This window comes from Pseudonaja textilis, chromosome 1, assembly GCF_049901715.1.
Source record: "Pseudonaja textilis isolate UNSWEBS1 chromosome 1, rPseTex1.2, whole genome shotgun sequence".
Lineage (NCBI taxonomy): Eukaryota > Metazoa > Chordata > Lepidosauria > Squamata > Elapidae > Pseudonaja > Pseudonaja textilis.
The window spans coordinates 325,589,208-325,617,199 of record NC_141990.1 but is presented as its reverse complement, the minus strand read 5'-3'; the positions used below and the strand labels follow the sequence as shown (position 1 = coordinate 325,617,199).

General features: G+C 41.9%; 2 protein-coding genes across 13 annotated transcripts in view; one reads left to right on the top strand and one right to left on the bottom strand.

The window, feature by feature from the left end:
- ARMC6 (armadillo repeat containing 6) lies at positions 1 to 20,378 on the bottom strand. 3 transcript variants are annotated; one of them, XM_026699035.2, is made up of 8 exons: positions 20,166 to 20,378; positions 13,487 to 13,613; positions 12,342 to 12,424; positions 10,440 to 11,010; positions 8,582 to 8,727; positions 5,178 to 5,309; positions 3,297 to 3,434; positions 1 to 1,284 (listed from the first exon to the last, which is right to left on the bottom strand). In XM_026699035.2, the coding sequence occupies exons 2-8, from the start codon at positions 13,605 to 13,607 to the stop codon at positions 1,072 to 1,074; spliced, it is 1,404 nt and encodes a 467-aa protein (XP_026554820.1). In that variant the 5' UTR covers positions 13,608 to 13,613; positions 20,166 to 20,378; the 3' UTR covers positions 1 to 1,071. The 3 variants fall into 3 exon arrangements, with proteins under 3 accessions (XP_026554820.1, XP_087777123.1, XP_087777129.1); XM_087920997.1 differs by lacking the exon at positions 20,166 to 20,378 and adding an exon at positions 16,974 to 16,998; XM_087921003.1 differs by lacking the exon at positions 3,297 to 3,434 and having other exon boundaries at positions 20,166 to 20,315.
- SUGP2 (SURP and G-patch domain containing 2) overlaps positions 20,371 to 27,992 on the top strand; it is a 40,735-nt gene continuing 33,113 nt past the window's right edge. For 6 of the 10 annotated variants that reach the window (XM_087920766.1, XM_087920731.1, XM_087920742.1 and 3 more), the window contains exons 1-2: positions 20,371 to 20,451; positions 25,314 to 25,438. In XM_087920766.1, the coding sequence (XP_087776892.1) occupies positions 20,405 to 20,451; positions 25,314 to 25,438 (172 nt within the window). In that variant the 5' untranslated portion in view covers positions 20,371 to 20,404. Of the gene's footprint in view, positions 21,125 to 25,313; positions 25,439 to 27,992 lie in introns of all 10 variants that reach the window. The other 4 variants (XM_087920763.1, XM_087920752.1, XM_087920759.1 and 1 more) reach the window with 4 other exon arrangements.

The window sequence follows — 27,992 nt, the reverse complement described above, 5'->3', positions numbered from 1 at the left end:
TGGCTACAAATAGGATCGCTGTATATTTTTATATAACATATCTGGCAATTTTTCCACAGGCAACCAAAACTACATCAAGGAAAGTTTAAACACTTGCATTAATTACACTGGTTTATTTAAATAGTCCCATTTTGGAGAACTAATTCATCCTGGATTTTACTAATCACAAGGGGAGGAAGGCAGAAAAAGGAAGAGAAAAATAAATAAATAAAAGGCCATTCTTTTCTGACCTCTTGGAGTGCACACCAACCACAGCCCTCGTGGGCTAGAAATTTGATTTGAATACATATTCAAAGGGAGTATAGATATTTACGAAGTGCACAATGCAAGGATCCCACACTATTCAACCTCCTTATTTGCCCTTAATCAGGTGACACTTCTATTATAAAAAAAAAAAATTGAGGGCAGGAGCAATTAGAGAAAAATAAAGGCAGCATGCATTGGTTGAACAGCATGATGACACACAGAAACAACTGGAATGGCTGAGGACAAAAAACAGATCAGGACTTCAGGCAGCACATTCAAACAAATGGAAGCATTACAGCAGGAAGCTGGTAAGCTTAACCGTTGTCATAGTAACCAAGGCCTAGTTGAGTAACACAAACCTGCAGGGCAGGAGAAGGAAGTATTCCGAGACAGTAGCAAAACATGAGCTCCCACCACCTGCTCCTTCCACCCTCTCTTTTGTTGCTAAAATCTTTTGAGACAATTTGTACAGGCGCTAGAGTTTCGCACACGCACCGCAGGCGTCTCCCGTTCTTGAACGTGGAAGCATTGCTGCAGGGCGGCATCGTTGGCACAGCACTGCCACCCTGTTTATGAGAGAAGGGCCGCTTCGTGGACATTGCCAACACAACACGGCAAAAGGGCAGCCTGGGCCAAGAAGCTGAAGGCCAGAGAGTATGGAGCGCAGGCCTCCTGCTGTAGCAACTAAGTCCTATCCAACTCCAAAGGCATCAATACACTTTCCTCCCCACCCTCTCAACTGCTCAGTCTGGATTTATTCCAATCTTTGCTTCCCTCTCCTACTCCTCATTCGCAGGTGCTGCCCAGTGGAGGGGGATTGAGACCTCAACGGGCCAGGCTTCCTTTCTGGCCAGTCCAGAGTTCCCGCAGCTCCACCTTGCAGCCCAGGTCCCTCAAGGCGGCTTTGGCCACGTCATCGCAGTCCCGATGGGCTTCTCGGGCTTCAGTGATCAAGTCCTCAGCTCCCATCTCCAGGATGGGCTGGGAGAAGTCCTGCGTATGCGAGACCAAGTTGCGAATCAACATGCAAGCTTGCTTCTGGTGAGAAAAGGAAAGGAAAAGGCAAATGTGAGGATCCAGGACTAACAGTCTATAAACTTTATTTTAAGAGAGCCAGTTTGGTCTCCTGGCTAATGCACCGGGCTAGAAACTGGGAGGACATGAGTTCTAGTCCCACCTTAAACATGAAAACCAGCTGACTGACTTTGGGTTAGCCACGAGGAGGCTGTGAATTCTAATCCTGCCTTAGGCAAGAAAGCTGGCTGGGTGACTTTGGGCCAATCACCAGAAGTCTGTGAGTTCTAGTTCTACTTTAGGCATGTTGGCTGGGTAACTTGGGCCCAATCTCTCCTTGTTTCCTTCATTTCTTAAATATATCAACTGGTAGGTGGGGCCCTATATTACCACATATTAAGTCAGTGTTTCTCAATCTTGGTAACTTTAAGACCTATGGATTTCAATTCCCCAAATTCTCCAGCCATCCATGGAGTTTTGAGAATGGGAAATTCTGCTTCAGGAATCCTAGGAGTTGAAATCCACGCCTTAAACGTTGTCCAGGCTGGAAAACACTGTTTTAAGTGATATTTATATATTCAACCATCACATTGCTTCAGGATTCCAAGGCTGAAATTAATTTCCCTGACAGGTGTTTTGTGATGATCTTTGGAAGGGTTGCAAGATACACCAATTATCTTTTTAATATATTTTATATTTCCTAAGAGTAGGTACGTTGCTGCTTTGATATCATGAATAAGCTACCCTTGGGGTTTTGGGGTAATGAACAAAAATATTTAGATAAGGGTTAAAATTATTTAATAAGCACTAGTCATAATCTGAACACTTTATTCATTTATTTGTATTTCATATTTCTAGACTGCTCATCTTCCTCAAGTACACTTACATACTGTGCATTTTATGACCCTTGTGTTATATATAATGCAGTCACTGATGGGTTTTCAAAGGGTATTAAACCTGATTTTTCCCACAGGTTTCAAATGGATATGCTCTGAATTATTTTCTTGCAGTCCGGGGGTTTATTTAAATAGAGTACTTATTTTGTTCCTAGGCAACAGTAAGTATTTATTTATATTTTAAATCTTACTGACAGAACAAGGCCTCCGAGAATTCAGAATATAAGACCAGGAAATAAATAAATAAATGCATTAAAATTTTAAAATAAATTTAAACATTGGTTTTAAAAAGAAATCCAATTGGCAGGGGAAGGACAAGGAAGTCCTGCAATTATCTAATGCAGTGTTTCTCAACATTGACAACTTTTAAGATGAGTGGACTTCAACTCCCAGAATTCCTGACAGTATAGCTGGCTGGGGAATTCTGGGAGTTGAAGTCCACACATCTTGAGAAAACTGATCTAATGATCAAGAGGAATTAGCTGGTGTTTCCTGTTTCCTTTTGCAACCCACGTCCTACACATCCATTCCCAGGGGACAGTCCTGCCACAAGGCTTTCTCAGATATGGAAACAGGATAGTCAGAGAGGCTGCACAGGGACAATGAGAGGTCTAGCAGAAAGAAGACCTGGCCTTAATGAAAACCCAGAAAAGTTATTTGACAGCACTCTGGAAATGGGAAAACGGTAATGCCTTTCATGGGAAAAACAGGAAGGCAGCTTCCACCAGAAATTTCTATGAGGGGAAAAATCAGAGCTGTTGCCATAGCTACAGATAGTTTCTATAGCATGATTTTTCTGTTTTGCCAAAACACTCCGTTTGTGTGTCTGTCTGTCTGTCTGTCTGTCTGTCTCTCTCTCTCTCTCTCCCTATCTATCTATCTATCTTTCATAATTAAGAATCTATCACTTTTTTCTGTGGTAGGTCATCCTTGGAAATAAAAAAAAAAAGAATAACTTCTTTGGCCTTATAGTTTATAGCAGAGAAATCTTTATTTCAAAGGGAGAAAGAAAAGATTAAAAAGAAAAGAAAAATAAATGTCTGTCTATCTATCTATCCATCCATCCATCCATCTATCTAAATGGACTGGCTGAAAAGCATGAAAGGAGCTGTGGTCCCAGTAGGGGAATAATGACATCACCTGCACAGCAACTTCCCTGGGGTGCGTCTTCATGGCCTGCAAAGCTGCCAAGGCTCCCCCGCCTTCCATGATGACTCGGCAGTTCTCTGGCTTGCGCAACGCTAGCATACACAATGCCGCACAACTCTGTTCACACACCTAACAGCAAGAACAAATAGAGCCAGTAGTAAAATCCTACCCAGCTTCCAAATGCTGAAATAATCAATGTCTGAGCTCACACCCGTGCTAAGCCAGGATCCTTTAAACCATGGTTAGAAGCAAACCTGGATGGCCTAAACCCGTGAGGGCAAACCTATGGCACGCGTGCTAGAAGTGGCACGCAGAGCCATCTCTGCCGGCACGCAAGCCGTCGCCCCAGATCAGGTCCACTGCGCATGTGCACGCGCCCCCTGCCAGCCGTTGGGTATCTGCCGCGCATGGGCAGGGTGCACACAAGAGATGCGCACGCATGTGCAGAGGTGTGTGGTGCATGCGCATGTACAGAAGTGTGCTGTGCATGGGGGTCGCATACGCATGCGCAGGGTGGTAGATGGGTCATGTACGCAAACAAGCACACACACACTTTTGGCACACGAGGACAAAAAGGTTAACCATCACTGGTCTAAACCAGGGGTTGCCAACCTTTTGGACCTCAGGGACCACCAAAGCCATAATTTTAGATCCCAGGGACCACTAACTGGTTCTGTGGGTGTGGCCTAATTTATGGGTGTGGCTTGGTGGTCATGTGACTGGTTGGGCATGGCTTGTATGTAAATATTATAAATATTTATATAAATATTGAATTTTTTATAAAAAAGAGCAACTTTTACCCAAAATCAAGCAAAGCAGGCAGACTGAGTTGCTCACAGAATCATTCAGTGATCTATCTGTCTGCCATCGGCTAGCTCAGTCTCTCAAATTTGCTTGCCGTGAGTCTGCACTGAATTTGCTTGCAAGCAAACCTTCAGTCCTAAGGGAGGTTCAGCTGTGCTTAAAAGCAGAGCCGTAGATCTAAAGATTAGTAGAAAGCAAGAAATCCAACCATTTCCTGCTTCCTAGCTAATCTAAATCTCCCGGCACAGCAGAACAGATGATGGTCAGAAAAAGGAAAAATAGCAATTTAGCAGGCAAGTTTGTCAGGTAAGGAGTGAGTGGGCGGGGAGGGTTCCAGCAGGCCATGTGGGTGGCGCAGCCTTGTGTTTCTGCACAGCCTGCATTAATTGCTTTGGAGGTGTGCTCTGGGGGTCAGATTTCTCTGCGGCCCACCAAAATTTTCTCGCGGCCCACCGGTTGGCGACCGCTGGCCTAAACCATGGGTGGGGTACTGTAGCCCTTCTATGACTTGTGGACTTTTAACTCCCCAAACCTCTGAGTTGTTCCTGTTAGTTTTTCAACAGATGGACTTGATGGCAAGAGAAGAGAAGAGAAGAGCATATGGAATGGAATGGAATGGAAGGGAAGGGAAGGGAAGGGAAGGGAAGAGAAGAGAAGAGCATATGGAATGGAATGGAATGGAATGGAAGGGAAGGGAAGGGAAGGGAAGAGAAGAGAAGAGCATATGGAATGGAATGGAATAGAATAATAACTTTATTGTCACTTTGAATGTACACTAATCAGCATACATTAAAATGAAATTTTGCCGCATACAGTTCTCAAAGGGTCACCACCTCCAATATACACTACATAAACATGACTAAATAAATACAAAATTATGCATATACCCACATATATTATATGAAACAGAGAAACAACGCAGTCTAGCTCAGATGTATGCAAACCAAGTCTCCAACGCACACTAATAGAGATGCCAAGTAAGGTAACAGCTCTAGGAATAGATAGTTTAGACCACTTGAAACAGAGCTACTTTCTCCCGGTGCAAACACTCCCATGTTCTCAACCTACCTGCGGGTTGCCAAGATGGCGACTCATGGCCAAAATAATGAGATCAGTCCCTCCTGCATTGACAATGGCATCTTTGACATCATCGTTGCCTGCAATGGCCCGGATGGCACTGAGCACCTGTTTCACCAGTTCCTACAATTTGTCACAGAATGAGAAAGAATCCTTATGAAACCCAGAATACATATGGGAGTTTAAAAAAACAAAATAAACCAAGAGCCACAGGATTGGGACAGATAAAAGCCAAAGCAAGATCCTTCTCTCCACCTTCAATCTCTGATAAAAGTGAAATACTCAGTAGAACAATCAAGAATGTGGATAGTCTGTTATTACTACCACTGAAAAAGCTATCTATAAATTATTTCTGTTTATGTAAAGTCAGACGTGCAACTTGTGGGACACATGTGAGCATTCCTTTCCCCTGAACGATTTTTGTACCAGAGGTTACTTTGGCCTATATTCTTTATTTGCCTTTGGCAAAATTAGGAGTTAAATAAGTACCTTCAAATGCTTCGAAAAACTATTCCAGATGAGGCTGATCAATGCCTGCCCCCCATTCCTGGCATATTGTATACAGGTGAAACTTGAAAAATTAGAATATTGTGCAAAAGTTCATTTATTTCAGTAATGCAACTTAAAAGGTGAAACTAATATATGAGATAGATTCATTACATGCAAAGCAAGATAGTTCAAGCCATGATGTGTCATAATTGAGATGATTATGGCTTACCACTCATGAAAACCCCAAATCCACAATCTCAGAAAATTAGAATATTGTGAAAAGGTTCGATATTCTAGGCTCAAAGTGTCCCACTCTACTCAAATAATTAAGCCATAACACCTGCAAAGGGTTCCTGAGCCTTTAAATGGTCTCTCAGTCTGGTTCAGTAGGAATCACAATCATGGGAAAGACTGCTGACCTGACAGTTGTACAGAAAACCATCACTGACATCCTCCATAAGGAAGGAAAGCCTCAAAAGGTAATTGCAAAAGAAGTTGGATGTTCCCAAAGTGCTGTATCAAAGCACATTAATAGAAAGTTATGCGGAAGGGAAGTGTGGAAGAAAAAGGTGCACAAGCAGCAGGGATGACCACAGCCCGAAGAGGATTGTCAGGAAAAGGCCCTTCAAAAGTGTTGGGGACTTTCACAAGGAGTGGACTGAGGCTGGAGTCAGTGCATCAAGAGCCACCACACAGAGACTAGATCCTGGACATGGGCTTCAAATGTCGTATTCCTCTTGACAAGCCGCTCCTGGACAACAAACAACGTCAGAAGCATCTTACCTGGGCTAAAGAAAAACAGAACTGGTCTGTTGCTCAGTGGTCCAATGTCCTCTTTTCTGATGAGAGCAACTTTTGCATCTCGTTTGGAAACCAAGGACCCAGAGTCTGGAGGAAGAATGGAGAGGCACATGCTACAAGATGCTTGAAGTCCAGTGTGAAGTTTCCACAGTCTGTGTTGATTTGGGGAGCCATGTCATGTGCTGGTGTTGGTCCACTGTGCTTCATTAAGTCCAGGGTCATCATAGCTGTCTACCAGGAGATTTTGGAGCACTTCATGCTTCCTTCCACAGATGAGCTTTATGGGGATTCTGACTTCATTTTCCAGCAGGACTTGGCACCTGCCCACACTGCTAAAAGCACCAAAACCTGGTTCAATGCCTCTGGGATTACTGTGCTTGATTGGCCAGCAAACTCGACTGACCTGTACCCCATAGAGAATCTATGGGGCATTGCCAAGAGAAAGATGAGAGACATGAAACCAAACAATGCAGAAGAGCTGAAGGCTGCTATTGAAGCATCCTGGTCTTCCATAACACCTCAGCAGTGCCACAAGCTGATACTTCCATGCCACGCCGCATTGAGGCAGTAATTGCTGCAAAAGGGGCCCATACCAAGTACTGAGTACATATGCATGCTTATACTTTTCAGAGCTCCAATATTGTTCTATGTATAATCCTTGTTTTATTGATTACATGTAATATTCCAATATTCTGAGATTGTGGATTTGGGTTTTCATGAGCTGTAAGCCATAATCATCTCAATTATGACACATCATGGCTTGAACTATCTTGCTTTGCATTTAATGAGTCTATCTCATATATTAGTTTCACCTTCTAAGTTGCATTACTGAAATAAATGAACTTTTGCACGATATTCTAATTTTTCGAGTTTCACCTGTATAGCGACATCGGTGACATAATTCTGAAAGACCCCAAGCCTCCATTTTGTACTTTTAACCCCACCAGTTCCAAATGAGCAGAAAACTTTGCCTCCATCATTCCAGTGCCATGAAAAAAAGGATGGTCTCACTGCAATAAGGGAAGCATGCTCAATTTTTTTTTCATGCGCAAGAGAGACCATACACAGTGGGCCTCCATGTTCTTAGACATGTGAGACCAGGATTGCTACTATGTGATTCAGAGTGTTATAGGAATCCAATCAAAACGTTATCAGTTTCCACCGGGCTTCTTTCAGGGGCTTGCAAATTCTCTTGTCACAGATGCTTCCAAATGGGTCACCCTTCTCTTGGTACTCTGTGGTGGGAGACACACTAAAAGTATAATGTAAGCCTTGAAACAGGCTTTAACAGTTTTAAGATACCTCCTTTCCCACAATCAAAACCTGTGCCCTTAGCCCTTATTAAGAGCACCCTCATCAATTCCAAAACAGTCTAGAAAGTATGGGAGAGTCAATTGACCAACTAAGACAAGTTGGATCATTCCAAAAATTAAGAGGAGATGGAAACTAGTCAGCTAGCCAAGTTGTCCATTAGGTAGGGCAAAATGAAAAGGTAAACGCACCAAAGCTTGAACCTATTCTCTTTAAAGTTAATTTATTCTGGATTAACTACAGTTGTCTATGGAGATTCTCAGTCATCCAGATCGTGGTTGTCCTAAAGGTGCTTTTTCAAAAGGCAACTGGACTTTGTTTTTCCTTGAAGACGTTTCACTTCTCATCCAAGAAGCTTCTTTGGTTCAGTTCTTTAGAAGTGAAGAAGCTTCTTGAATGAGAAGCAAAAAATCTTCAACAAAAAACAAGAAAGTCCAGTTGCCTTTTGAAAAAGCACCTTTGGGGTTAACTACAGTCGATAAGATTCTTTTGATTACGGCAAATTTTGTTCAGTATGCATTATTCATGCTTGGTTCTTGGCTTTTCTTGTGAACTTATCGAAGCGTTTTCAGTCTTGCTGAAGTGGGTGATAGCTGACAGTTAGAGCCCTAAGAACTATGACATTGCTTGTTCCTGAGCCATAAGCATAGTTTATTAAGCAGCTTGGGGTATAAAGGATTCTCCTTTGCTTGAAAACACGGGTAACTACTGTGTTGACAATTAGTGTTCACTATACTGGGCTAAAGAAATGAAATAATCTGTTGCAGTCAGGGTGTTTATTGCTATTTTAATACCTGATGATCAATGCAGTCCGCCAACAGTGCCACTATGAAGTTTAAGCCTCCAAGGTCCATGATCTCCTGGCAAAATTCATTCCGGACAGACAGGCGTGCCAGAGTGGCACAGATTTCACTCAAAACACTACAGTCATCAGTGAAGGCTGAGCAGGAGAGAAAAAAGACAAAGCATCAGCAAAGCTCCCTGTGCAGTACAGATAGTCCTCAATTGATCATAGTAATGGAACCTGCCCATGATGGTTTGAGTTGTGACTATAAAACAGGTTGGACAAGTGACCAGCCCGACTGAGAACCTTTTTTTTTTGCAGTCGTCGTTAAGCAAATGGGATAGTCGTGAAGTGGCTGTCATTAAGCAAATCCTGCAGCTGTTAAGCAAACCAAGGGTTTTCATTACAGGTGAGGCTTTGCCAAAACCCAGAAATAAATGCTAGTTATCGGCAAAACTCATGGTCACAGGATCGCAGGATGTTGCAAACAGCCCTAAATGCGGTTGTATTGCCAACCGCCCAAAGTTCACTCACGGATTGCAAGGGAAAGAAGGTCATGATCACTAGAACTTCAATCGTTAAAAAGCCTCATCATAATTCTGAGCAGTGAGCAATCGTAAGTGAGCCGTCGTGTGTTGTACAATACCACAGAAGTGACAATAAACCATGGAAATTCAACTTTGGAATTCAGGTCCCTGAAGTGCTCATTAACAAATACGAATATAAGTCATGCTTTTTAGCATCCATAGCTTTAGCTATGTAAAACCAAGTGGTATCATTAAAAAAAACTGATACGAAGAAATGGTGGTATAGATCTGTCAAACAAGATGGAGACAGAAGCTAAAGCGAGAACTGTGGTGGTGTAGTGGTTAGAATGCAGTACTGCAGGCTACTTCTGCTGGCTGCCAGCAGTTTGGGTCTCACCCACTCAAGGTTGACTGAGCCTTCCATCCTTCCAAGGTCGGTAAAATGAGGACCAAGATTGTTGGGGGCAATAGGCTGACATTTGTAAACCACATAGAGAGGGCTGTGAAGCACTGTGAAGCGGTATATAAGTCTAAGTGCTATTGCTAAACATACCGAACTAAAGTCTGCACAACTATTACTATTAATCTTCTCATCACTCCTTATCATCCATCCCCTCCCACTTGTGACTGTATGACTATCATTAAGTGTTGTACCTGATGATTCTTGACTCTTGACGAATGTATCTTTTATGTACACTGAGAGCATTTGCACCAAGACAAATTCCTTGTGTGTCCAACCATACTTGGCCAATAAAGAATCAATCAATCAATCAATCTATCTATCTATCTATCTATCTATCTATCTATCTATCTATCTATCTATCTATCTATCTATCTATCTATCTCACTAACTAACTAACTAACTAACTAACTAACTAACTAACTAACTAACTAACTAATAAAATTTCTCATGGAATTCAAGGGGGAAAGGTGAGGGTTCTTTGTCCTCCCAGCAACTTGCAAAAAGCAAGTTTTAAGGTCAGGTGCAAGGAACCAGAACGACACTATGAGATGACCAGAGTTACTTCTTTTTTGCTGCTAACCTATTTAACAAGAATCTCACCGAATCGCTGCCTCTTCCTGGGGACAGCCACATTTAAGGGCTTCAGGAATTTGGGGGCAGATTGGGTCTGCGTCTCTAAGGGCTCTTAAGTTTGCCAGCCTCCTCCCTTCTCCTCCCACTAAAGCTGGAGATTACAGCACATTTAAAAGTGGAAGGGTGGGGGTGGAAGTCATACAGAAAGATAAATAGCGGGCCTGTATTATGTAATTTATGTCCCTGTGCTGGAGCATAAAGAAACCAAGAAGAAAGCATGCGAGCAGGGAGATGGTCTTTATTACCTTTGGCTGCCTCTATCAGGATGCCCAAGCCGTTATGCTCAGCCACAATCATCCTGGCATGGTCATGGGCATGGCCGAAGGGCACCCGGATGTCATCGTCAAAGGTCATGATGCGCAGCCCTGAACAAGCCTCCCGGACCACATCTGCCCGGTCTCCGTGCCGGACTATAGCCTCAGAGAGTAGGGCAAGGATGCCCCCTTTCACAAGATCCTGACGATTCTGCTCGTGTTTCAGGCAGGCATATCGGATGCAACGGACGCCAGCCAAAGTCAGGTCAGCGTCATCTCGGCTCTCCTGGAGCACCCGCAGCAAGAGCTCCTGCCCGGGCACATCGAGGATGTCAGGCTGGCCCTCCAGGAGGGCAGAGAGGGCTTGGAGGGCTTTTAAAAGGGAGCATCGCTCTTCCGATGCCAGCCGACAAGCAGCCAGGACTGCAGGGTAGGCACCTTTCTGGGCAGCCAGGTAACGGACCGACAGCTCCTGCCTGCACTGCCTGGCAAAGTTCACCAAAGATTCGTCCACCTTGCTCGAATCTGCATCGATGACGGCTTTCTGGAGACAGTCCAATATCTATAGAAGACAAAGGGGGAAAAAAAAAAAGGAGAAGAGTGGAATCTTGCCTTATTCTCTGCACTGCATCTTCCTCCTCTTTCAATTCGGCCGCCATTCGGGAAACATCTAAAATCCTTTCCAGCATTGGAGGATGCACAGATGGCAGCGGCCTCAGTCCCTTCTGTTCATTTGCGTCTTTTCTCTCCGTGTTTTTTGCATGCTTTCTCATCACCAGACTTCTCTGTTTTTCTTCAGACCCTAGGATTTCTAAAGCAGCTTTTAAAATATTCCATTGTTTGCCTTTTTTTTTTTTAACTCTAGATACTGTTGCTTATTTTAACAGAGAGATTAACAGAGTTGGAAGGGACCTTGTAGGTCATCTAGTCCAACCCCCCTGCCCAAGCAGGAGACCCTACACCATTTCTGACAGATGGCTATCCAGTCTCTTCTTGAAAGCCTCCAGTGAGGAAGCTCCCATAACTTCCGAAAGCAATTCCTGTTCCATTATTTTACTGATCGTATGCAAACAACTTTATGAGGCCTGCCTGAAAAAAGGTACTTGTAAATACTCTTAATAAATATAGACGCAACATACAGTATCATGTTGGTGTGTCTACATTTTAAAGCAATTTATACCAAGATCGAGATTTCAATGAGCAAGCAATACGTGAGTGAAAAACTGTATCCACAGCGCTATGTTTGTGAGTTCCTAGAGCCACCTGCGTGATCTACCTGGAAATCTATATATATAAAAGCGAAATACCACTCACGCACCATCACAAAATCTCCAGAACCGTAAAGCCTACAAACTTGAAATTTGGCACGTATCTTCCTCTTGGCTTCTAGGTGCTCACTAAGAAAGATTTTTCGAAATGACCATCAGAGCATTAGTATTTCCTATATTATTATTAACACGCTCAGATGCTAAGGAGTTCTAGTCCCCCTCCCCACCTGAAAAGAAATCTGTTCCAAATGCAAAACACAAGCAGAGGAGAGGAATTTAAGTTTCAATTTTAGTTTCACAACACCAAGCAGCTTTAGTACAGAACAGTTGAGCTAAGCCATGCCCAGGCTCCTTGCTGTCTCCTTCTTGCTCACACAGCAAATACTCTCAGTTTCCAACAGCCCTCAACTCTCTCACACGCTGACAGGACGCTAGCCAGATGAATGCTGGTAGGCAGAGACAGATTTTTTTTCTCCTTATTTTCCTCCTCAAAAACTAAGCCCGATCACATATGTAGTTTCATAGCGAAGCACGGGTTTCCAGCTAGTAGGAAGATAATTACACCCACATATTGGATCTGATGGACAGTCCCTAGCCCTTTCCTGAACAGCATCACCTCACTCACCTGTAAAACCATGTGCTTCTGTTCTTGACCATTCTCTGAAGCTGGACTGGGTACAATCTTTACTATATTGCTTAAATCTACGCCTAAAGGAGAGATAAAATGATGTATCAGTCTGAATATTTCCAGAGCAATTCTCCTATTGTGTCCCTCTAAATGCATTGGATTTTAGGTCCCCTAAGGCTAGCCAAAGGGGCGCGGTGGTTCAGTGGCTAAGACGCTGAGCATGTTGATCAGAAAGGTTGGCAGTTCAATGGTTCGCATCCCCAGCACTGCGTAACAGAGGGAGCCCCCTTGTCCCAGCTTCTGCCAACCTAGCACTTCAAAAGCATTTAAAAATACAAGTAGAAATATAGGGACCACTTTGGTGGGAAGGTAGCAGCATTCCCTGCGCCTTCGGCATTTAGTCACGCTGGCCACATGACCACGGAGGCGTCTTCGGACAGCGCTGGCTCTTCGGCTTTGTAACGGAAATGAGTACCGACCCCAGAGCCGGAAACGACTAGCACGTATGTGCGAGGGGAACCTTTAACTTTACCTTTAAGGCTAGCCAAGATCTCAATCTGATAAAAACTGCACTGGAGACTGAGTACAATGGGCAAAAGCTTTTTTTTTTTTTTAATTAGGAAAACCACCTGAAAATTTTCACTGGGTAACTTCCTGATAATTAAGATATTTGGTATTATCAATTTGTGACTTATTTTCTCTCTGGAGTGACTATATATGGGCAAGGCAAATGACTTTTGTAAGATGGTACTCAATTATTCCAGTATTTTGGGGAATGGCTATACTATATTCAGACAATAACATTTTGATATACTGAGACTGTTTCAACAATACTTATTTTAAGAATAAAATTCAGATTAATTTCATATTGGGTCTCCCTGCCCCCCAATTGCCATAAACCACACCAATTTCCTTGAGAAGCCAAGTGACTGCTGGCACAGGTGCCTATGTCTAAAAAGATGACATTTCATGTAGGTCAGTATTCCCATCCTTCATACCAGGGATCTCCAACCTTGCCAACTTTAAGACTTGTGGACTTCAACTCCTAGAATTCCTCAGCCAGCTTTACTGAGGAATTCTGGGAGTTGAAGTCCACAAGTCTTAAAATGGCCACAGTTGGAGACCCCTGCTTCATACCATACCTTGAGATTCAAACTGCTGGATGGCTTCATTCAATGCCTCTTCCGGATCCATTCCAAACTCAATGATATTTTCCTGTACCACATCATCAAATGTCTCTTGGGAAATCCGCTTGGCTGCCATGTTGGCCTGCAGACAAGAAAGTTAGCTAGATATTTTATGTAGTGGTATAATTTTTTTAAAAAAAAGGTAAAAGGAGACTGGCATAATAAAGTAAATTAAGCCAGGAAATTATAAGCAGAGAAATATGGCTGAAGTAGTTACTCCCCTCTTTCCCAAAAGCCAAAAATCAAAACCACGCAATACTGTAGAAAGAAAACAAACCCTATTTTCACAGAAATCATAACGAATAAGTGGAATTCCTCACCACAAATTAAGCAATGGCCCTAATTTGCAGACCTTGTCAGAACATATTTATTGCAGGTATTAGCAACTCTAGAATAATAGAAATTCCAGATACAGAGTCGTATATCTGTTTTTGGGAGCGACAGAAGGGAGCAGACATAATCCATACCCAGGGTCCTTGGTATTCTCTAAGCTTGCTTGTTTTCTTAAAGACATTTCATTAGCCAAACTAGGTAAAATCATCAGGGCTAGTCCATAATCCTTATCTTAGCTATTGGGAACTACAGTGGATGGGAAGATACTGGGTTAGATGGACTATAGGCAAGCCTGTGATTTTCTTGGATTAGGCAACCATTTATATTTTTCTAATAAATAAAATTTGCTCCCTTTTTTTTTTCAAGTATGGAAAGTGAACAACTCCCCCAACCATAACATTTCCACAGTGTTCCTGCATTGTTGGTGTCTGTCTCCAGAACTACGCCTACCACCTAATCTGACACATAAATTCACATAAAATACTAATTGTTGAATTAACTCTTTTTCTGGATACACAGGATAGACAAAGCCATTAACAAAAAAGGTTAGTACTAGCCTAGATTACCATGCTAGGAATGTATCTTCCAGGTCTTTATCTAGCCTGGAATTTTTATATTTGAAGTAGCAGACATAGTAGACTACTACATATACCTTGGCCAACAGATCTCAATGGAAGGCGATACAAAAAAAGGAGATTGAACGGCGTGTTAAAAATGGTTGGCAGGCATTTGGCAAGTTAAATGTAATTTTCAACAACAACCTTCCTCCTATGCCTGAAAAGTTTTCAATCAGTGTAAGCTACCTGCTTTAACGTGTGGACACTAACCTCACATTCGATGCAAAAGCTACGAGTGGCGCAAAGAGCCATAGAAAGATACATGCTCGGCATCACAAGACAAGATAAAAAGACCTGCACACGGATTGGAGAACAAACAAAAATATAAGATGCCATCAAAAGAATGGATATGGGCTGGTCACATAGCAAGAAGAACTGATGGGAGGTGGACCAAGGCAGTCATAGAATGGATTCCACTTGATAAAAAGCATCCACGAAAGAGACCTAAAACAAGATGGACAGACCCATCACATCCCGGACATAAACTGTTTCAACTCCTCCCCTCAAAACGATGCTATAGAGCACTGCACACCAGAACAACTAGACACAAGGACAGTTTTTCCCCCGAATGCCATCACTCTGCTAAACAAATAATTCCCTCAACACTATTTACAAAGTCTGCACTACTATTACTATTAATCTTATCATCACTCCTTATCACTCATCCCCTCCCACTTGCGACTGTATGACTGTAACTTTGTCGCTTGTATCCTTACGATTTATATTGAGTTTCCTAGTATGATTTGATTGTTTATTGTACCTTATGACTATCATTAAGTGTTGTACCTGATGATTCTTGACGCTTGACAAATGTATCTTTTCTTTTATGTACACTGAGAGCATTTGCACCAAGACAAGTTCCTTGGGTGTCCAATCACACTTGGCCAATAAAAGAATGATAATTCTAATGGACAACATCAAGCAAATATTGGGGGCCCAATTGGCAAAAGAAAGTTCAGGATCCTATCGGTTGGAAACCTGTGGAAGAGGCATTCATCCTGCAGTGAATAGACAATGGCTAAAATGACAACGAATGATGCTTGGTAAAGCATCCTACATGAGCACAGATATATATATGTCCACATGTAAGAGGAATGTATATATACCCTCTGTTGAGCCATCTGTTTTCACAGCCCAATCTCAGCTACCTTCAGCTGAAAGCAACAAGAGACTGGGGTGGAAAAAGTCACACGACATCCAGGAAATCAGATTCTTCTTCCAAGTATCCCCCATGCTACTCTTCCGTTGTTAGAGCAATTATTTTCTGTTGGTTTTTGTAATTTTACTGTTTCATCAGAGATTCTACCCTAACCAACCAAGGCAGCCGGTGAAGAGAGATGCCGCTCACAAAAGCATATGACTTTTAATAAAATGTGTTAGTCAGGGAAGGTGCTACCAGATTCCAGATTTTTTGCCATCATAGACTAACGTGGCTCACCTTCTGGTGGAGATTGTAGGGCGATTTTCATAAAAGCAATAAAACGTACAGTACACTCTGAAACCACGGGGTGGGGCGGGGGAGGAGAGGGAGCACTCAAGAGAAAACATGACATCATCCTCAACCCCATCCTCTAAACCTAGAACTACGCCGCCTTCGATCCGATCTAAGTATAGTATATAAAATAATACATTGCAATGTCCTACCTGTCAATGAAAATACTTCAGTTTCAACCACAACAATACAAGAGCACACAATAGATACAAACTCAAGGTTAACCTCACCAAACTTGACTGCAGGAAATACAACTTCAGCAACAGAGCGGTCAATGTCTAGAATACTCTACCTGACTCTGTGGTTTCTTCCCCAAACCCCAAAATCTTTTACCTCAGACTGTCTACTGTTGACCTCACCCCTTTCCTAAGAGGCCTGTAGGGGGCGTGCATAAACGCACCAACCTGCCTACCGTCCCTGTCCTATTGTTTCTTTTTATTTTTCTTATATGTATCCATTTCATGTATTCATAGCTATGTTTTTACTTATACCAATAATCTTGTAAGCAATTGACAAACTAAATAAATAAATAAATCTAGTCATAGAGCACTTTGTTCCAAAATCTCTGCAGAAAAAGAATACGTTGACATCTCTCTTAAATGTTGGGGGTGGGGTGGCTGGGGAACGGGAGCCATCACATTTAGCGTGGAGGGAACTATCGCAGAATGAGGGGCTGCCACTGAGTTCTGCCTCCTGGCCCACAATTCTTAAACCTCTGGGCAGGGGATCAAAATAGGCCTTCCCAGCTGTGTGTACGGGACAGGCAGAATCTACTTGAAGAAGTGGGTTCCGGAAGCAGCCAAGGCCCCAGCATATGATCAATAAAAATAAAGCTCTATTCATTGGTTTTCAGTCTGGAAAAAAAAGAGAGAGAGAGACAAGAGCATCAAAAAGGGGCTGGGGACAGAGAAGTATAAAGTAAACACTTCTTAAAGTTAAATAATAGAACGAAGAGCTGGAAAGGAAACAGTTGGGGGAATAGACAGTCCCAGTTCCTCACAGTATCTTTTTGCTGCAATTTGATTTAATGGCTGCTGGCTGGGGGAAAAAAAAGGGCTGAGGAAGAGAAAGCCCAAAGCAGCTGATCTTTCATTTGAACAGAGGAGACAGGATCATGCCTGAGAGAGCACTGATCTCAGCTGATGCAAGGAAGCAAAGCGCCTCTGTCTTTCAACCCTGCCCTCTAGCAACGGGGGAGAATGGATTTTCTTTTGCAGAAACCCTAAGATGCTTTTCTCCAGAATAGCCTCTCCCCGAAAAAAGGAAGGTGCAAGAGAAACAGGCTAAGCTATGCCAAAGGTGGTTTGGCAGAATGTCCAAGGAGGTTATATCCCTGCAAGAAGAATCATCTTGGAAATTTCCTCCCCCAAATATGGCTTAACATCAACCATGCTATTAGCATCGCTAATGATCTGAATTTCAGTACAATCATGATTTAAACACAATCAAGGAAAGACATTCATTTATAATACAGATTGCAATAAAAAATTGTAATCTATCCATAGGCTGCTGTTCAAATGTATACTGCTTGCTGAAATGCTGAAGAAATACCAAACAAGACCTTTATGCTTTGCGGAAATAGCCTCCAATTTTGCTGCCCCCACGCATTTTCTGGACTTCAAATCTGCACTGCATTTATGAATACTGTGAATTAAGGACTTCTGTCCTGATCTTGTTGCATATAGATGCTTTAAGGAAGAGCAGCCACATACCCCACAGAAACAAATATTACGTATTTTATTCTTCACAAGTATTTTTGTTATAAAGTATGGGAAATACTATAATCAAAAGTCTACTCACACAAGGATGTAAGCATTATCACCACTGCCTGCCTTTGCAAATAGCCACTATTAATAATACAGCTATTATCATTTGCCTTACTGCATTTTATTTCTCTGACCTCACTTTCTCTGATTCTCCTTTCCATTCACACAAGCACACTTACAGATCAGCAAAACATTTCATGCATCTGATAAGGTAGACTGTAATCCCCATAAGACATTTGTCCCAAAGATATATATTTTTTTACAGATCATAGCAATCTACATTTATTTATTTGCAAAGATGACGCAGGTAAATTAAGCTGCTTATTAATATTTGGGATCAATATTTGGAATTGAATTAAATAATTCTGAAATTCACTGCGCGCAACTGACATGCTCAGAAAGACAAGGTCATCCATCAGAATATAGTAGCTAAATGACAAGCTATCAATACACCACACTGATAGTATTTTTTTTAAACTGTTCTTGAATTGAATTTTTTATTGTCATTGTACCTTCACATTCACAGTTTACCTACAACAAAATTCACAACTCTTGTTGCGTTCAGACTCAGTTCTCCTCTCTGTGCACTGGATCTTTATTTTATATAGTTTTTAAGAAGACATTAGACAACCATTTGCCTGAAATGGTATAGTGCCAAGGTTGGAGACCCCTGGTATAGTGTTTCTTACCTGAGCAGAAGACCCTCAGATATAACATGAAAAAGCACATATTCTAAAACAGGGGTCTCCAACCCTGACAACTTTAAGACTTGTTGAAGTCCACAAACCTTAAAAGTTGCCAAGGTTGGAGACCCCTGTTCTAAAAAGTAAGTATTGTGTTCGATTATGGCTTTGGAAATCAGCTCAGGTTCATCTTACTTCTCAGTACCCACTGCGGCTCCAGAAAAGACTGTTGCAGAGTGTGGAGGAAAAGGAACCTCTAGAACTGGTGATATGCGATGGAACGTCATAATGTCATAAAAATACCTACTTTGCAATAATGGGGGGGCACATATTTAAAATAGTAGCCTCTGCTTATTAAGTGAAACTACTGTGGCTCCTTGCAATGTTTTAAAATGGAACAAAACGCCGGAATGACTGGGAAATTGTAAAAAAATACGCATCCTAGCTGTTAATCTCCTGAACATCAGGCAAATGGTTTTCTGTAATGCACTGCTAGCAGAAAGCAAGCATCACATCTTCTAATATTGCCACTGGGACCTTTCCTATCAAATAAGTCTTATCTGAGTGAAGATTTGATTCCAAAGATAATTACTAAGCAATAAAGGTTTGTGGTCTATTTGTTAGGATTTAGATTTGTATCACCTCCAAAGGAATGTTTAACCTAAACTGATCGTGTGCCATCAAGTCGGTATCGACTTTTAGCAACCAACACAGGTTCTCTCCATGATTTGCCTAAACAGCTGTAGTTTCCCCCCCTCTAATCCAACTTTGTATTGTTAAACGAAGCATACTTTATTTTCATCGTACTGCTAGCTGTCAGGAATCTCGCATACAAGGCTGATTAATCCTTGACCACAGCAGCTTACAAAAAAAATCGAATTATGCAGTTTACATACACTACAAATTACCCTGTGGCCTAGGAAGCCACCCCCCTTCCCCAGGATCTTTTAAGATTTGGCTGAGGGTTCAAAACAGAGAAGGTTGTTAGGGAGAATAATGAGGGATGGGAAGGAGCAGAATTGGGTTTTAAAAAATAAAAAAGGGATATACGGCTGGCTCTTGACTTATAACAGTTCATTTAGGGACCATTCTAAGTTACAATGGCATGGAAAAAAAGTGACTTGTGACCATATTCACACTTACAACCGTTGTGCAGCATCCCCATGGTGACATGATTTACATTTGGATGCTTGGCAACTGGTTCATACGTATGACGGTTGCAGTGTCCTAGGAGTCACCCTTTGTGACCCTTGTCAGTGGGGAAGCCAGATTCACTTAACGACCGCCTTACTAACTTAACCACCACAGGGGTTCACTTAACCCAAGGACAAGAAAGGTCGTAAAATGAAGCAAAACAACCTATTTCCCACTTAACCAATATAAAATTTGGGGCTTTGCCGTGGTCGTAAATAGAGGACTACCTGTGCTGTATTATGTGATACGGTACCTCAAGGTCAGCAGTAGGGAAAAAATAAAATAAAATAAGACAGAGAATGAAAAATCGCCTCCCAGGGCACGCAAGCAGCACCCTCCCCCGCCCCCGTTCCTCTCTTTTGACGTTAAGCCGGTGGCTTTTTAACCCTTCCGACTGGAATAAAGAACCCTGCCCAAGCACGCCTGCCAGCAGACAGCATTCCTTCTCCTTGGGGTCCCCGCGGAGGAATAGCAAAGGGAACCCGCACTCCCACCCCCAAAAAAGGGGGAAAAGGGGGGGGTCTCCGGGCGGGCTCCAGCCTCGCTTACCTGCTCCGACCCCTCGTCCACGCTCGCGACGACCCCGGCGTTGCTCCCGGGAAGCCAAAAGCCAGCGGTACGCAAAAAAAAAAAAAGACAAAACAAAGAGGCGTTAAGGGCAGAGACTGCGGCGACGCGTTCTTTTTGGCTGCAGCTCGCCACCGTACAATTTAGACCACGTGGTGCAGGAGAAAAAAAAAACGATTCCGCCAATGCCAGCGCACGGAAAGGGTAATTTTGAACTACGCATGCGCACGCCAGCACGTTTCCCTCCCCCAGGAATTTTTAAAGGAAGGTGAGGCGGACGTTAAATGGAAGTTGAAGTCTCAGAACTGCAAAAAATAAAAAAATCTGTCGACCTTTAGGAGGCAGCGACTTTGCTGCCACCTAGTGGTTGTCCGAATTTTTGCAGGCCAGGTTTGATGGGCTAAAAGTTGTTAAATTGACGAAATAACTGTGTTTGGACGTTGGAAAGCATCGGCGCCGCTTTCTTTTTTTTTTAAACGGGTTGAGGAAGATGATTTGATGTTATTTTTTTTGTAAAGATTATCTTATTTCTCCCACCCTCGGAGTACCTTAGGAACAAGATTTCCCTCCGGTCAACGCTTGGCGCATGCGCAAGAGCGGTGGCTGGCTTGAGACGCCTTTTGCGCATGCGTTATTGGATAGCGTCACTTCAGATCCCTTGACGAGATCCTCTGGTCGCGCGTGCGCAACGAAGTCGAGTCTGGGCAAGCATTGAAGGGGTTGTTATTTTGTTTTGTTTATAAAAAGAGCCGGGCGAGTTAGAATAAACCTGATCGATGCTTTCTCCGCGTTCAAAAGAGAAAGTGCAGATCCGCCGCCGCAGAGAAGCAGCTCCGGCGAGAGGGTAGAGAGGCGCTCGGGCGCATGCGCAGAAGGAACCGCCGCTGGTTAATGGAGGTCGCTTTATGCTAGAGGCTGCTTCTCTTCTTCCCCGTCGCTTGGTAAGCCGTTGGGGGTAAAGCAGCAGCCGAAGTCCGCCGAGCATTGGGGAAGAGCGGGGAGGAAACAGCAAAAAAAGGCCTTCTTATCCCCCCCCCGCCTTTCCAGGGACCCCAGGCGTCTGTATTGGAGCTAAAGGGAGGGCGAGGAAATGATATTGAGACTTTCAAGAAAAGATTGGACTGCCATTTGTCAGAAATGGTGTAGGTCTCCCGCTTGGGCGGGGGGTTGGACTAGATGACCTACAAAGTCCCTTCCAACTCTGTTAATCCGTTAAAGGATATTCCCTCGTACAGGATTATCACCGACCCAGGGAGCGGGGCGGGAACAAAAACCCAGCCTGGCCGCCTGCACCTCTCTCGGCCTTTGGGAGGATTTTTCAGAAAATGCTCTTTTAAAAGTCCTTCCGTCGGTGGCTAGTTTGGAAGGATTTTTTTTTAAAAAAAATGGGGAATCTGGTTGTTCTTAAAGGGGCCGAAAATTAGCATACACAGGGAGTCCTCGACTTGCACACGGTTGTTCAGTGACCGCTCAAAGCTGAAAAAGATGACTTATGATCACGTTTCAGACTTAACCACCTTTGCAGCATTCCCCCATGGATCGTGTGATCAAAAAATCAGGCGCTTGGCAACTGGTTCATATTTAATGACAGTTGCTGTGTCCTCAGGGGGTCATGTGATCCCCTTTTTGTGACCTTCTGACCAGCAAAGTTGATGGGGAAGCCGGATTCACTTAACAACTGGGTTGCTAACTATCAGTGGCAGTGATTCACTTAACAACGGTGGTGAGAAAGGTTGTAAAATGGGGCAAAACTCTCACTTGCCTCCAGAAGTTGTGAATGTTCCAACACTGGAAGTTTTTTAAAAGATGTTGGATGACCATTTGTCTGAAGTGGTGTAGGGGGGTTTCTTACCTAAGCGGGGTTGGACTGGTAGACCTCCAAGGTCCCTTCCAACTCTGTTATTCTATTCTATACTTAACAAATGTCTCAACAACAGAAATTTTGGGCTGAATTGTGGTAAGTTGAGGGCTATCTGTATTTAACATTTGTGTGGCTTTGTGGCTCTTCTTGGAGCCCGCCAATGTTTTTCCCTTATCATCAGATCTAACATGGATGTCAATCCGGGAGGAAAATGTTTAAGAATATGGCTTTTTAAAAGAAAGCTTTCTATTATATTGCAGATGCTCCTTCCCTCCAACCTAACATCGTTCATTTGGATGTATATAACCCTCATCACTTCTAGCATGCATATTCATTCTTTTTTTAATTTCTTTTTTTTAGTTTCATGGTAACATTGCTGAAGACTAACTTAGAATTTTTTTGAACAACATGTTTACATGAAGGGGATTTGTCCTCAGTCCCTGTTCACTTTCTCTGAAAAGAAGCCTAGCATTTGCTGTAGGTAACTTTTGCCTGTGAGAATATTTTTTTTTAACAAAGGGAGTGAATTTGAAATTGCAAAAAATGAGAAATGTAAGATTTTGACAAAAACCAGTACTTTTGTGGATTGATTAAATTCAATGGCATTGGTCTCGAATCTAAATAAAAAGCAGTATTTCTGAAATACTGAAGAAAGGATGCAGGAAAATTGATGTTGTGACCTAGGACTCTTAAAAGGGGCTGCCTGAAAACTTCCATGTTCACAAATGCCTTTTGCAAAAAGCCAGCATAATGTCAGGATTCAAAATATAATATAATTGTAATTGCTAATCTGACACCTAAAATAATCAAAGATTCAAAATATCCAGGATATATATGATACATATATCATGTCTGTTCAAAGTAATGGTAAACGTCATTCTTAGTTGGAATTCCTTGTTCATAGCCATAGGAAAGCCATTAATTAAACTTAATTTTTTTCTAAGCTGGCAGGAATAACTAACACCCAAGAAGACAGGCTCAAGATCCAGGTGGATCTTTACAGACTAGAATAGGGATCTCCAACCTTAGCAACTTTAAGACTTGTGGACTTCAACTCCCAGAATTCCTCAGCCAGCTTTGCTGTCAGGAATTCTGGAAGTGGAAGTCCACAAGTCTTAAAAGTTGCCAAGGTTGGAGACCCCTGGACTAGAACACTGGGCTATATCTAACAAAATGAAATTCAATGTAGAGAAAAGTAAAGTCCTACACTTAGGCAAGAAAAACCAAAAGTACGCATATAGACTGGGTGAAATCAGGCTCAATAGCAGTAACTGTGAGAGGGATCTTGGAGTCTTAGTGGATAACCAGCTAAATATGAGCCAGCAGTGTGCAACAGCAGCCAAAAGAGCTAATGCCATCCTAAACTATTAACAGAGGGATACAATCAAGATCAAGGGAAGTACTAATACCACTCTATAAAGCCTTAGTAAGACCACAGCTAGAGTACTGCATCCGGTTTTGTTCACCACATTGTAAAAAAGAGTTGAGACTACAAAAAGTACAGAGAAGAGCAACCAGGATGATTAGGGGACTGGAGACAAAATATGAAGAACAGTTAGAGGAATGGGCAAAGAGAAGGACCAGGGGAGACATGATAGCAGCCTTCCAATATTTGAGAGGCTGCCACAGAGAGGAAGGGGTCAAGCTATTTTCTAAAGCACCTGTAGGCCAGACAAGGAATAATGGATGGAAACTGAACAAAGAGAGATTCAACCTGGAAATAAGGAGAAACTTTCTGACAGTGAGAACAATCAACCTATGGAACAGAAGTTGCCCTCGGAAGTTGTGGGATCGCCATCCCTTGAGACTTTCAAGAAGAGATTGGACTGCCATCTGTCAGAAATGGTGTAGGGTCTCCTGCTTGGGCCAGGGATTGGACTAGATGACCTACAAGGTCCCTTCCAACTCTGATTATCTGTTAAATCTGTTAATCATTGAACTCTTATTATTAATATCTTTGCAAATAATATGACATTTGACCCTCTTTGTTAGTCATTGTTTTTATACATGAAGGCATGATATATCTTTTTCTTTTCAATACTGAGGTACTGAGAAAAGTACTGGCCACAGGTCACCCAGCTGGCTTTGTGCCTAAGGCAGGGCTAGAACTCACAGTCTCCCAGTTTCTAGCCTGGTGCCTTCATCACTACACCAAAGTGGTTCTTAGCTGATTATCTGGCTTCAAAATCAGACAAAGGAGCAGGTCTAACCAAAAACCCATCTCTCTCTACCTTCCTTCTCCATCTATTGGAGGATCTATCATAACTTTGGTGGACCAGAATATATGCTGATGAAGTTCAGTACTATAAATAATTGTTACTCATTTTCTTTCTGCCATTTCTCCCTCTTCCCTTTTCTTTCCTAAGTGAAATAATTCCGGTGTGTGCAAAAGGCTCCCATTCAGCGTGTTTATGTGAACTGCACATTAGAAATTTTTCTCCTTTGCTGTGGCAAGAAGCCTCATTTTTTCCCCCTTTCTTTGTAGTGGTAAAAATCTCTTTCCTCTTTCTGTATTGTCTCTAATTAAACATCATGTAAATTGGTCCTTGATATGTTCCCACTTCTCTGAACTTGTTTTATGTGTCTGTTTCTAATTGAATTAAATGTGCTAAATGTTTAACCATTTACATTTGATGGTCACATATACAAATGTTAATGAATGTTATTGATTGGTTATTAATTTTATTTTGGATTTCTGGAATTTATATGCTTTTAATATCCTGTAGTGTTATGGTCCTGAGAGAATTGGTTCTGTGGGAAGCCTCAGTTTGTTACCCACTCGATCATGCTAAATATAATGTCATCATCGATCATACGACAATGATGTTATATTTAGCATGATCGAGGTGAGTTACAAACTGAGGCTTCCCACAGAACCAGTTCTGTCAGGACCATATATATAACATATATTCACAATTGCTGTGAGAAAATAATTAATTTGGGGGGGGATTAAATGCCTTTCTACATGTTTTCTTCCTCTAATGCTCTTGATATGCAGTCAAGAGCAATGTTACTGAATTTAGATTTAGAGTTTAGATAGTGCTCTAAACAAAGTAGTTTATTCAGTGTAAACCAAGAGTTCCTACAACTCTTACTTTCCATTCCATGTGGTTTATTCTTCTTACATAAAAAACAGCTCTGCTGAATTTAAATAAGTCTGAGCTTGAATAGTTGATGATTTAGAAATCTTACTTAGACCTGTTTTTTGTGAAAGCTATAGGATAAAGAGATGTCACTGGCGAACGCATATTAAATTTCCTCACCTTTAGTTTCAGAGTCAAGATGGCCTCCCAACGGTTGACACGGGAGTCTTTCGATGCAATCATGCAGGTCAAGGCAAAACGATATCTGGACCGAAGTGATCCAATTGATGAGGCGCTTCATCAACTTAGAGGTAGCACTGATTGTACAAATTTACTTATTTATTTACTAAATTTATTTGCTGCCTAACTCGTCACGGGGCTACGCTAGGCGGCTTACAATAATAAAAAGGAAGGCGGGGGGGAAAGGAGTGGAAACAGAAGTAAAATAATAGACCCATAAAATAAATATTATGAAAAAGGAACACAATGGGAATACAATAACCAAAAAGCTGGACAGGCAGAGAACACAGTGCAAGGGGGAGGGAGGGGGAGTCTGCTATCAATTTATCAGCCACCTCTAGTATAGAATTCATCTGGTCTCCAGGCCAACGGGCAGAGCCAGGTCTTTTAGGCTCCTGTGGAAGGATAGGAAGGTTAGGGGCAAGTTTTACCTTAGAGACAAGATATTCCAAAGGATGAGCATTGCAGCAGAGAAGGCTCTTCTTCTTCTGGGTCCTGAGAGTTGGAGTTCTTTGACTGACGTGATTCGAAGTAGACCTTTCCAATTTTTATAAAATCAACGACTGCCACGTATTTGGGACTTTGAGAAGGAGTGTGATCATGCTCTTCTCCTGATGGTGCATTTTCATAGGCATCTTATTTATTCAGATTTATGCTGCTGTCCATCTTACACACACACACATAACAGAAAGAGAGAAGTGTGTATGAGAGAAAGACTATGACCAGTTTACAAGCAAAACATATAAAAATACAACACTTTAAGAACTATAAAGCTGTATTAAAAAGAATAAATACATAAGACTCACAGCTATAATCTCATTCACCACAACAATCGGCATAGCCGCTGCACTGGCACCATCACACTCCCATGTCCCCTGTTGACAAAAAGTGGCTTTACCTTCATTAGAAATATTATTTTTTTGAAAATTTTTTATTGATTTTTAAGAACAAACATAAACCAACAAAACATAAAACATCTTTTTTGAAAGCGCCATGATCCCAGGTTACATCTCTTCGTACAGACTCAAATTCAAGTTCATGCTCATTTTTATATTCCATTTCATATCTTATTACTATTCTACATTTTCTATATAGCTTCTCCCCTCTTTTAACTTCCCTAATTTAATTTTATTTATTCCATCTCAATTCAAATCGTTATATTTATATTCTTTGTCTGTCCTGTTTCAACTATCTACTATCTTTTCTCATTAAACAAAATTTCTCCTGTAATCACTGATTGGAGTATGACGCCTTTATATCTTTCCCCTAAAATTATAACACTTAATATAATACATAACTTCCATTCGGATTCTGCTTGGTACACTCTAAAGCTACACACTGTATTTAAAAAAAAGAAAAAATTATAAATGTATAATATAATTAAAACAACAATCCATTCCAATTCAATTCTATCATTAATATTAATATTCATTTAAATCTTAACATTTTACACATTACATTTCAGATAGATATCATATTCCTACAGGAACATTTATAAACTTTCCATAGTTAGTTCCCCCCCACTTCACTTATATTTTATAAAACATTGAGTAATTAAAATGTTCCCATTCCTTCTTAATTCAATTCTCTCATTTATTTTATTTCATTTATTTTGTTCACAAAAGTTTCACTAAGTTACACTGACTATTTTATCCCTCTTTTTAATCATATGTTGTTTCCCAATTTTCTAAGATTATTTCTATTACAAATATAACAATACAATCTTATGTACCTTCACAGAATCCCTTTTTCAGTTAAATTTTCACCCATTATCTCTGAATAGGTCCTGTTTCTTTACATCTTGCTCCAAACCTTTGTAACTTCTCTTCCTTTCCTTATTCCCTTTCTTCTTTTCTCTCCCCTTTGTAGCCCCCTGTCTCTCCACCTCCATTTCCCTCTTCTGTATTCCCCTTTTCTGTTGCTTTCCAACATTATATCCACTTTTCAAATTATTATTCATTAGTAATATTTAATGTTCCAGTAGAATACAGAGTTGCATGATGTAGTGCAGGGATGCCAAGCTTGATTTCATTGAGGGCCGCATCAGGGTTGTGTTTGACCTTAGGGTGCCGGCGTGGGCATGGCCAGCTCAACGTCTCGTGTCAGGAGCACCAATGGTGGCCCAAGCGCTCTGCCAGAGAAAACAGGCTCCCGAGCTCCGTTTTCGGCTACGACAGCCTCCTGCAACCTTCTGCTAGTGAAAACGGAGCTCGGGAGGGTTACACACAGCCTGTCAACTCATAAAGAATTCCTATGCCTGTTTTCGAGTTGCCATAAGTGGTTGTGGGGGGAACCAGAAGTACATTTCACGCATAACTTACAAAGATTGTAGCTAGGCTACCGGATCTTCTGCCCACAAAAATCCTTCATTGGAGAGTGTAATTGATGATGCCTAGCTGGTGAATATGCTTCGTTGGACAATCTGATTGATGACACACCCAGGGAAGAGGGAGGAAACAGGGTCACAGGTGACTGTAGATCATGTGTGTCAGAGTTGGCTTCAACTGTGATAATGCTGATATGTTGCTCCTCATAAATCTTTTAGGTTCTTTTGAAGCTTGGCTCGAGGCTCATGATTTAATTAGGGCAATCGCTGGAACCCTGACACAGCCATCCTGAGCTCCG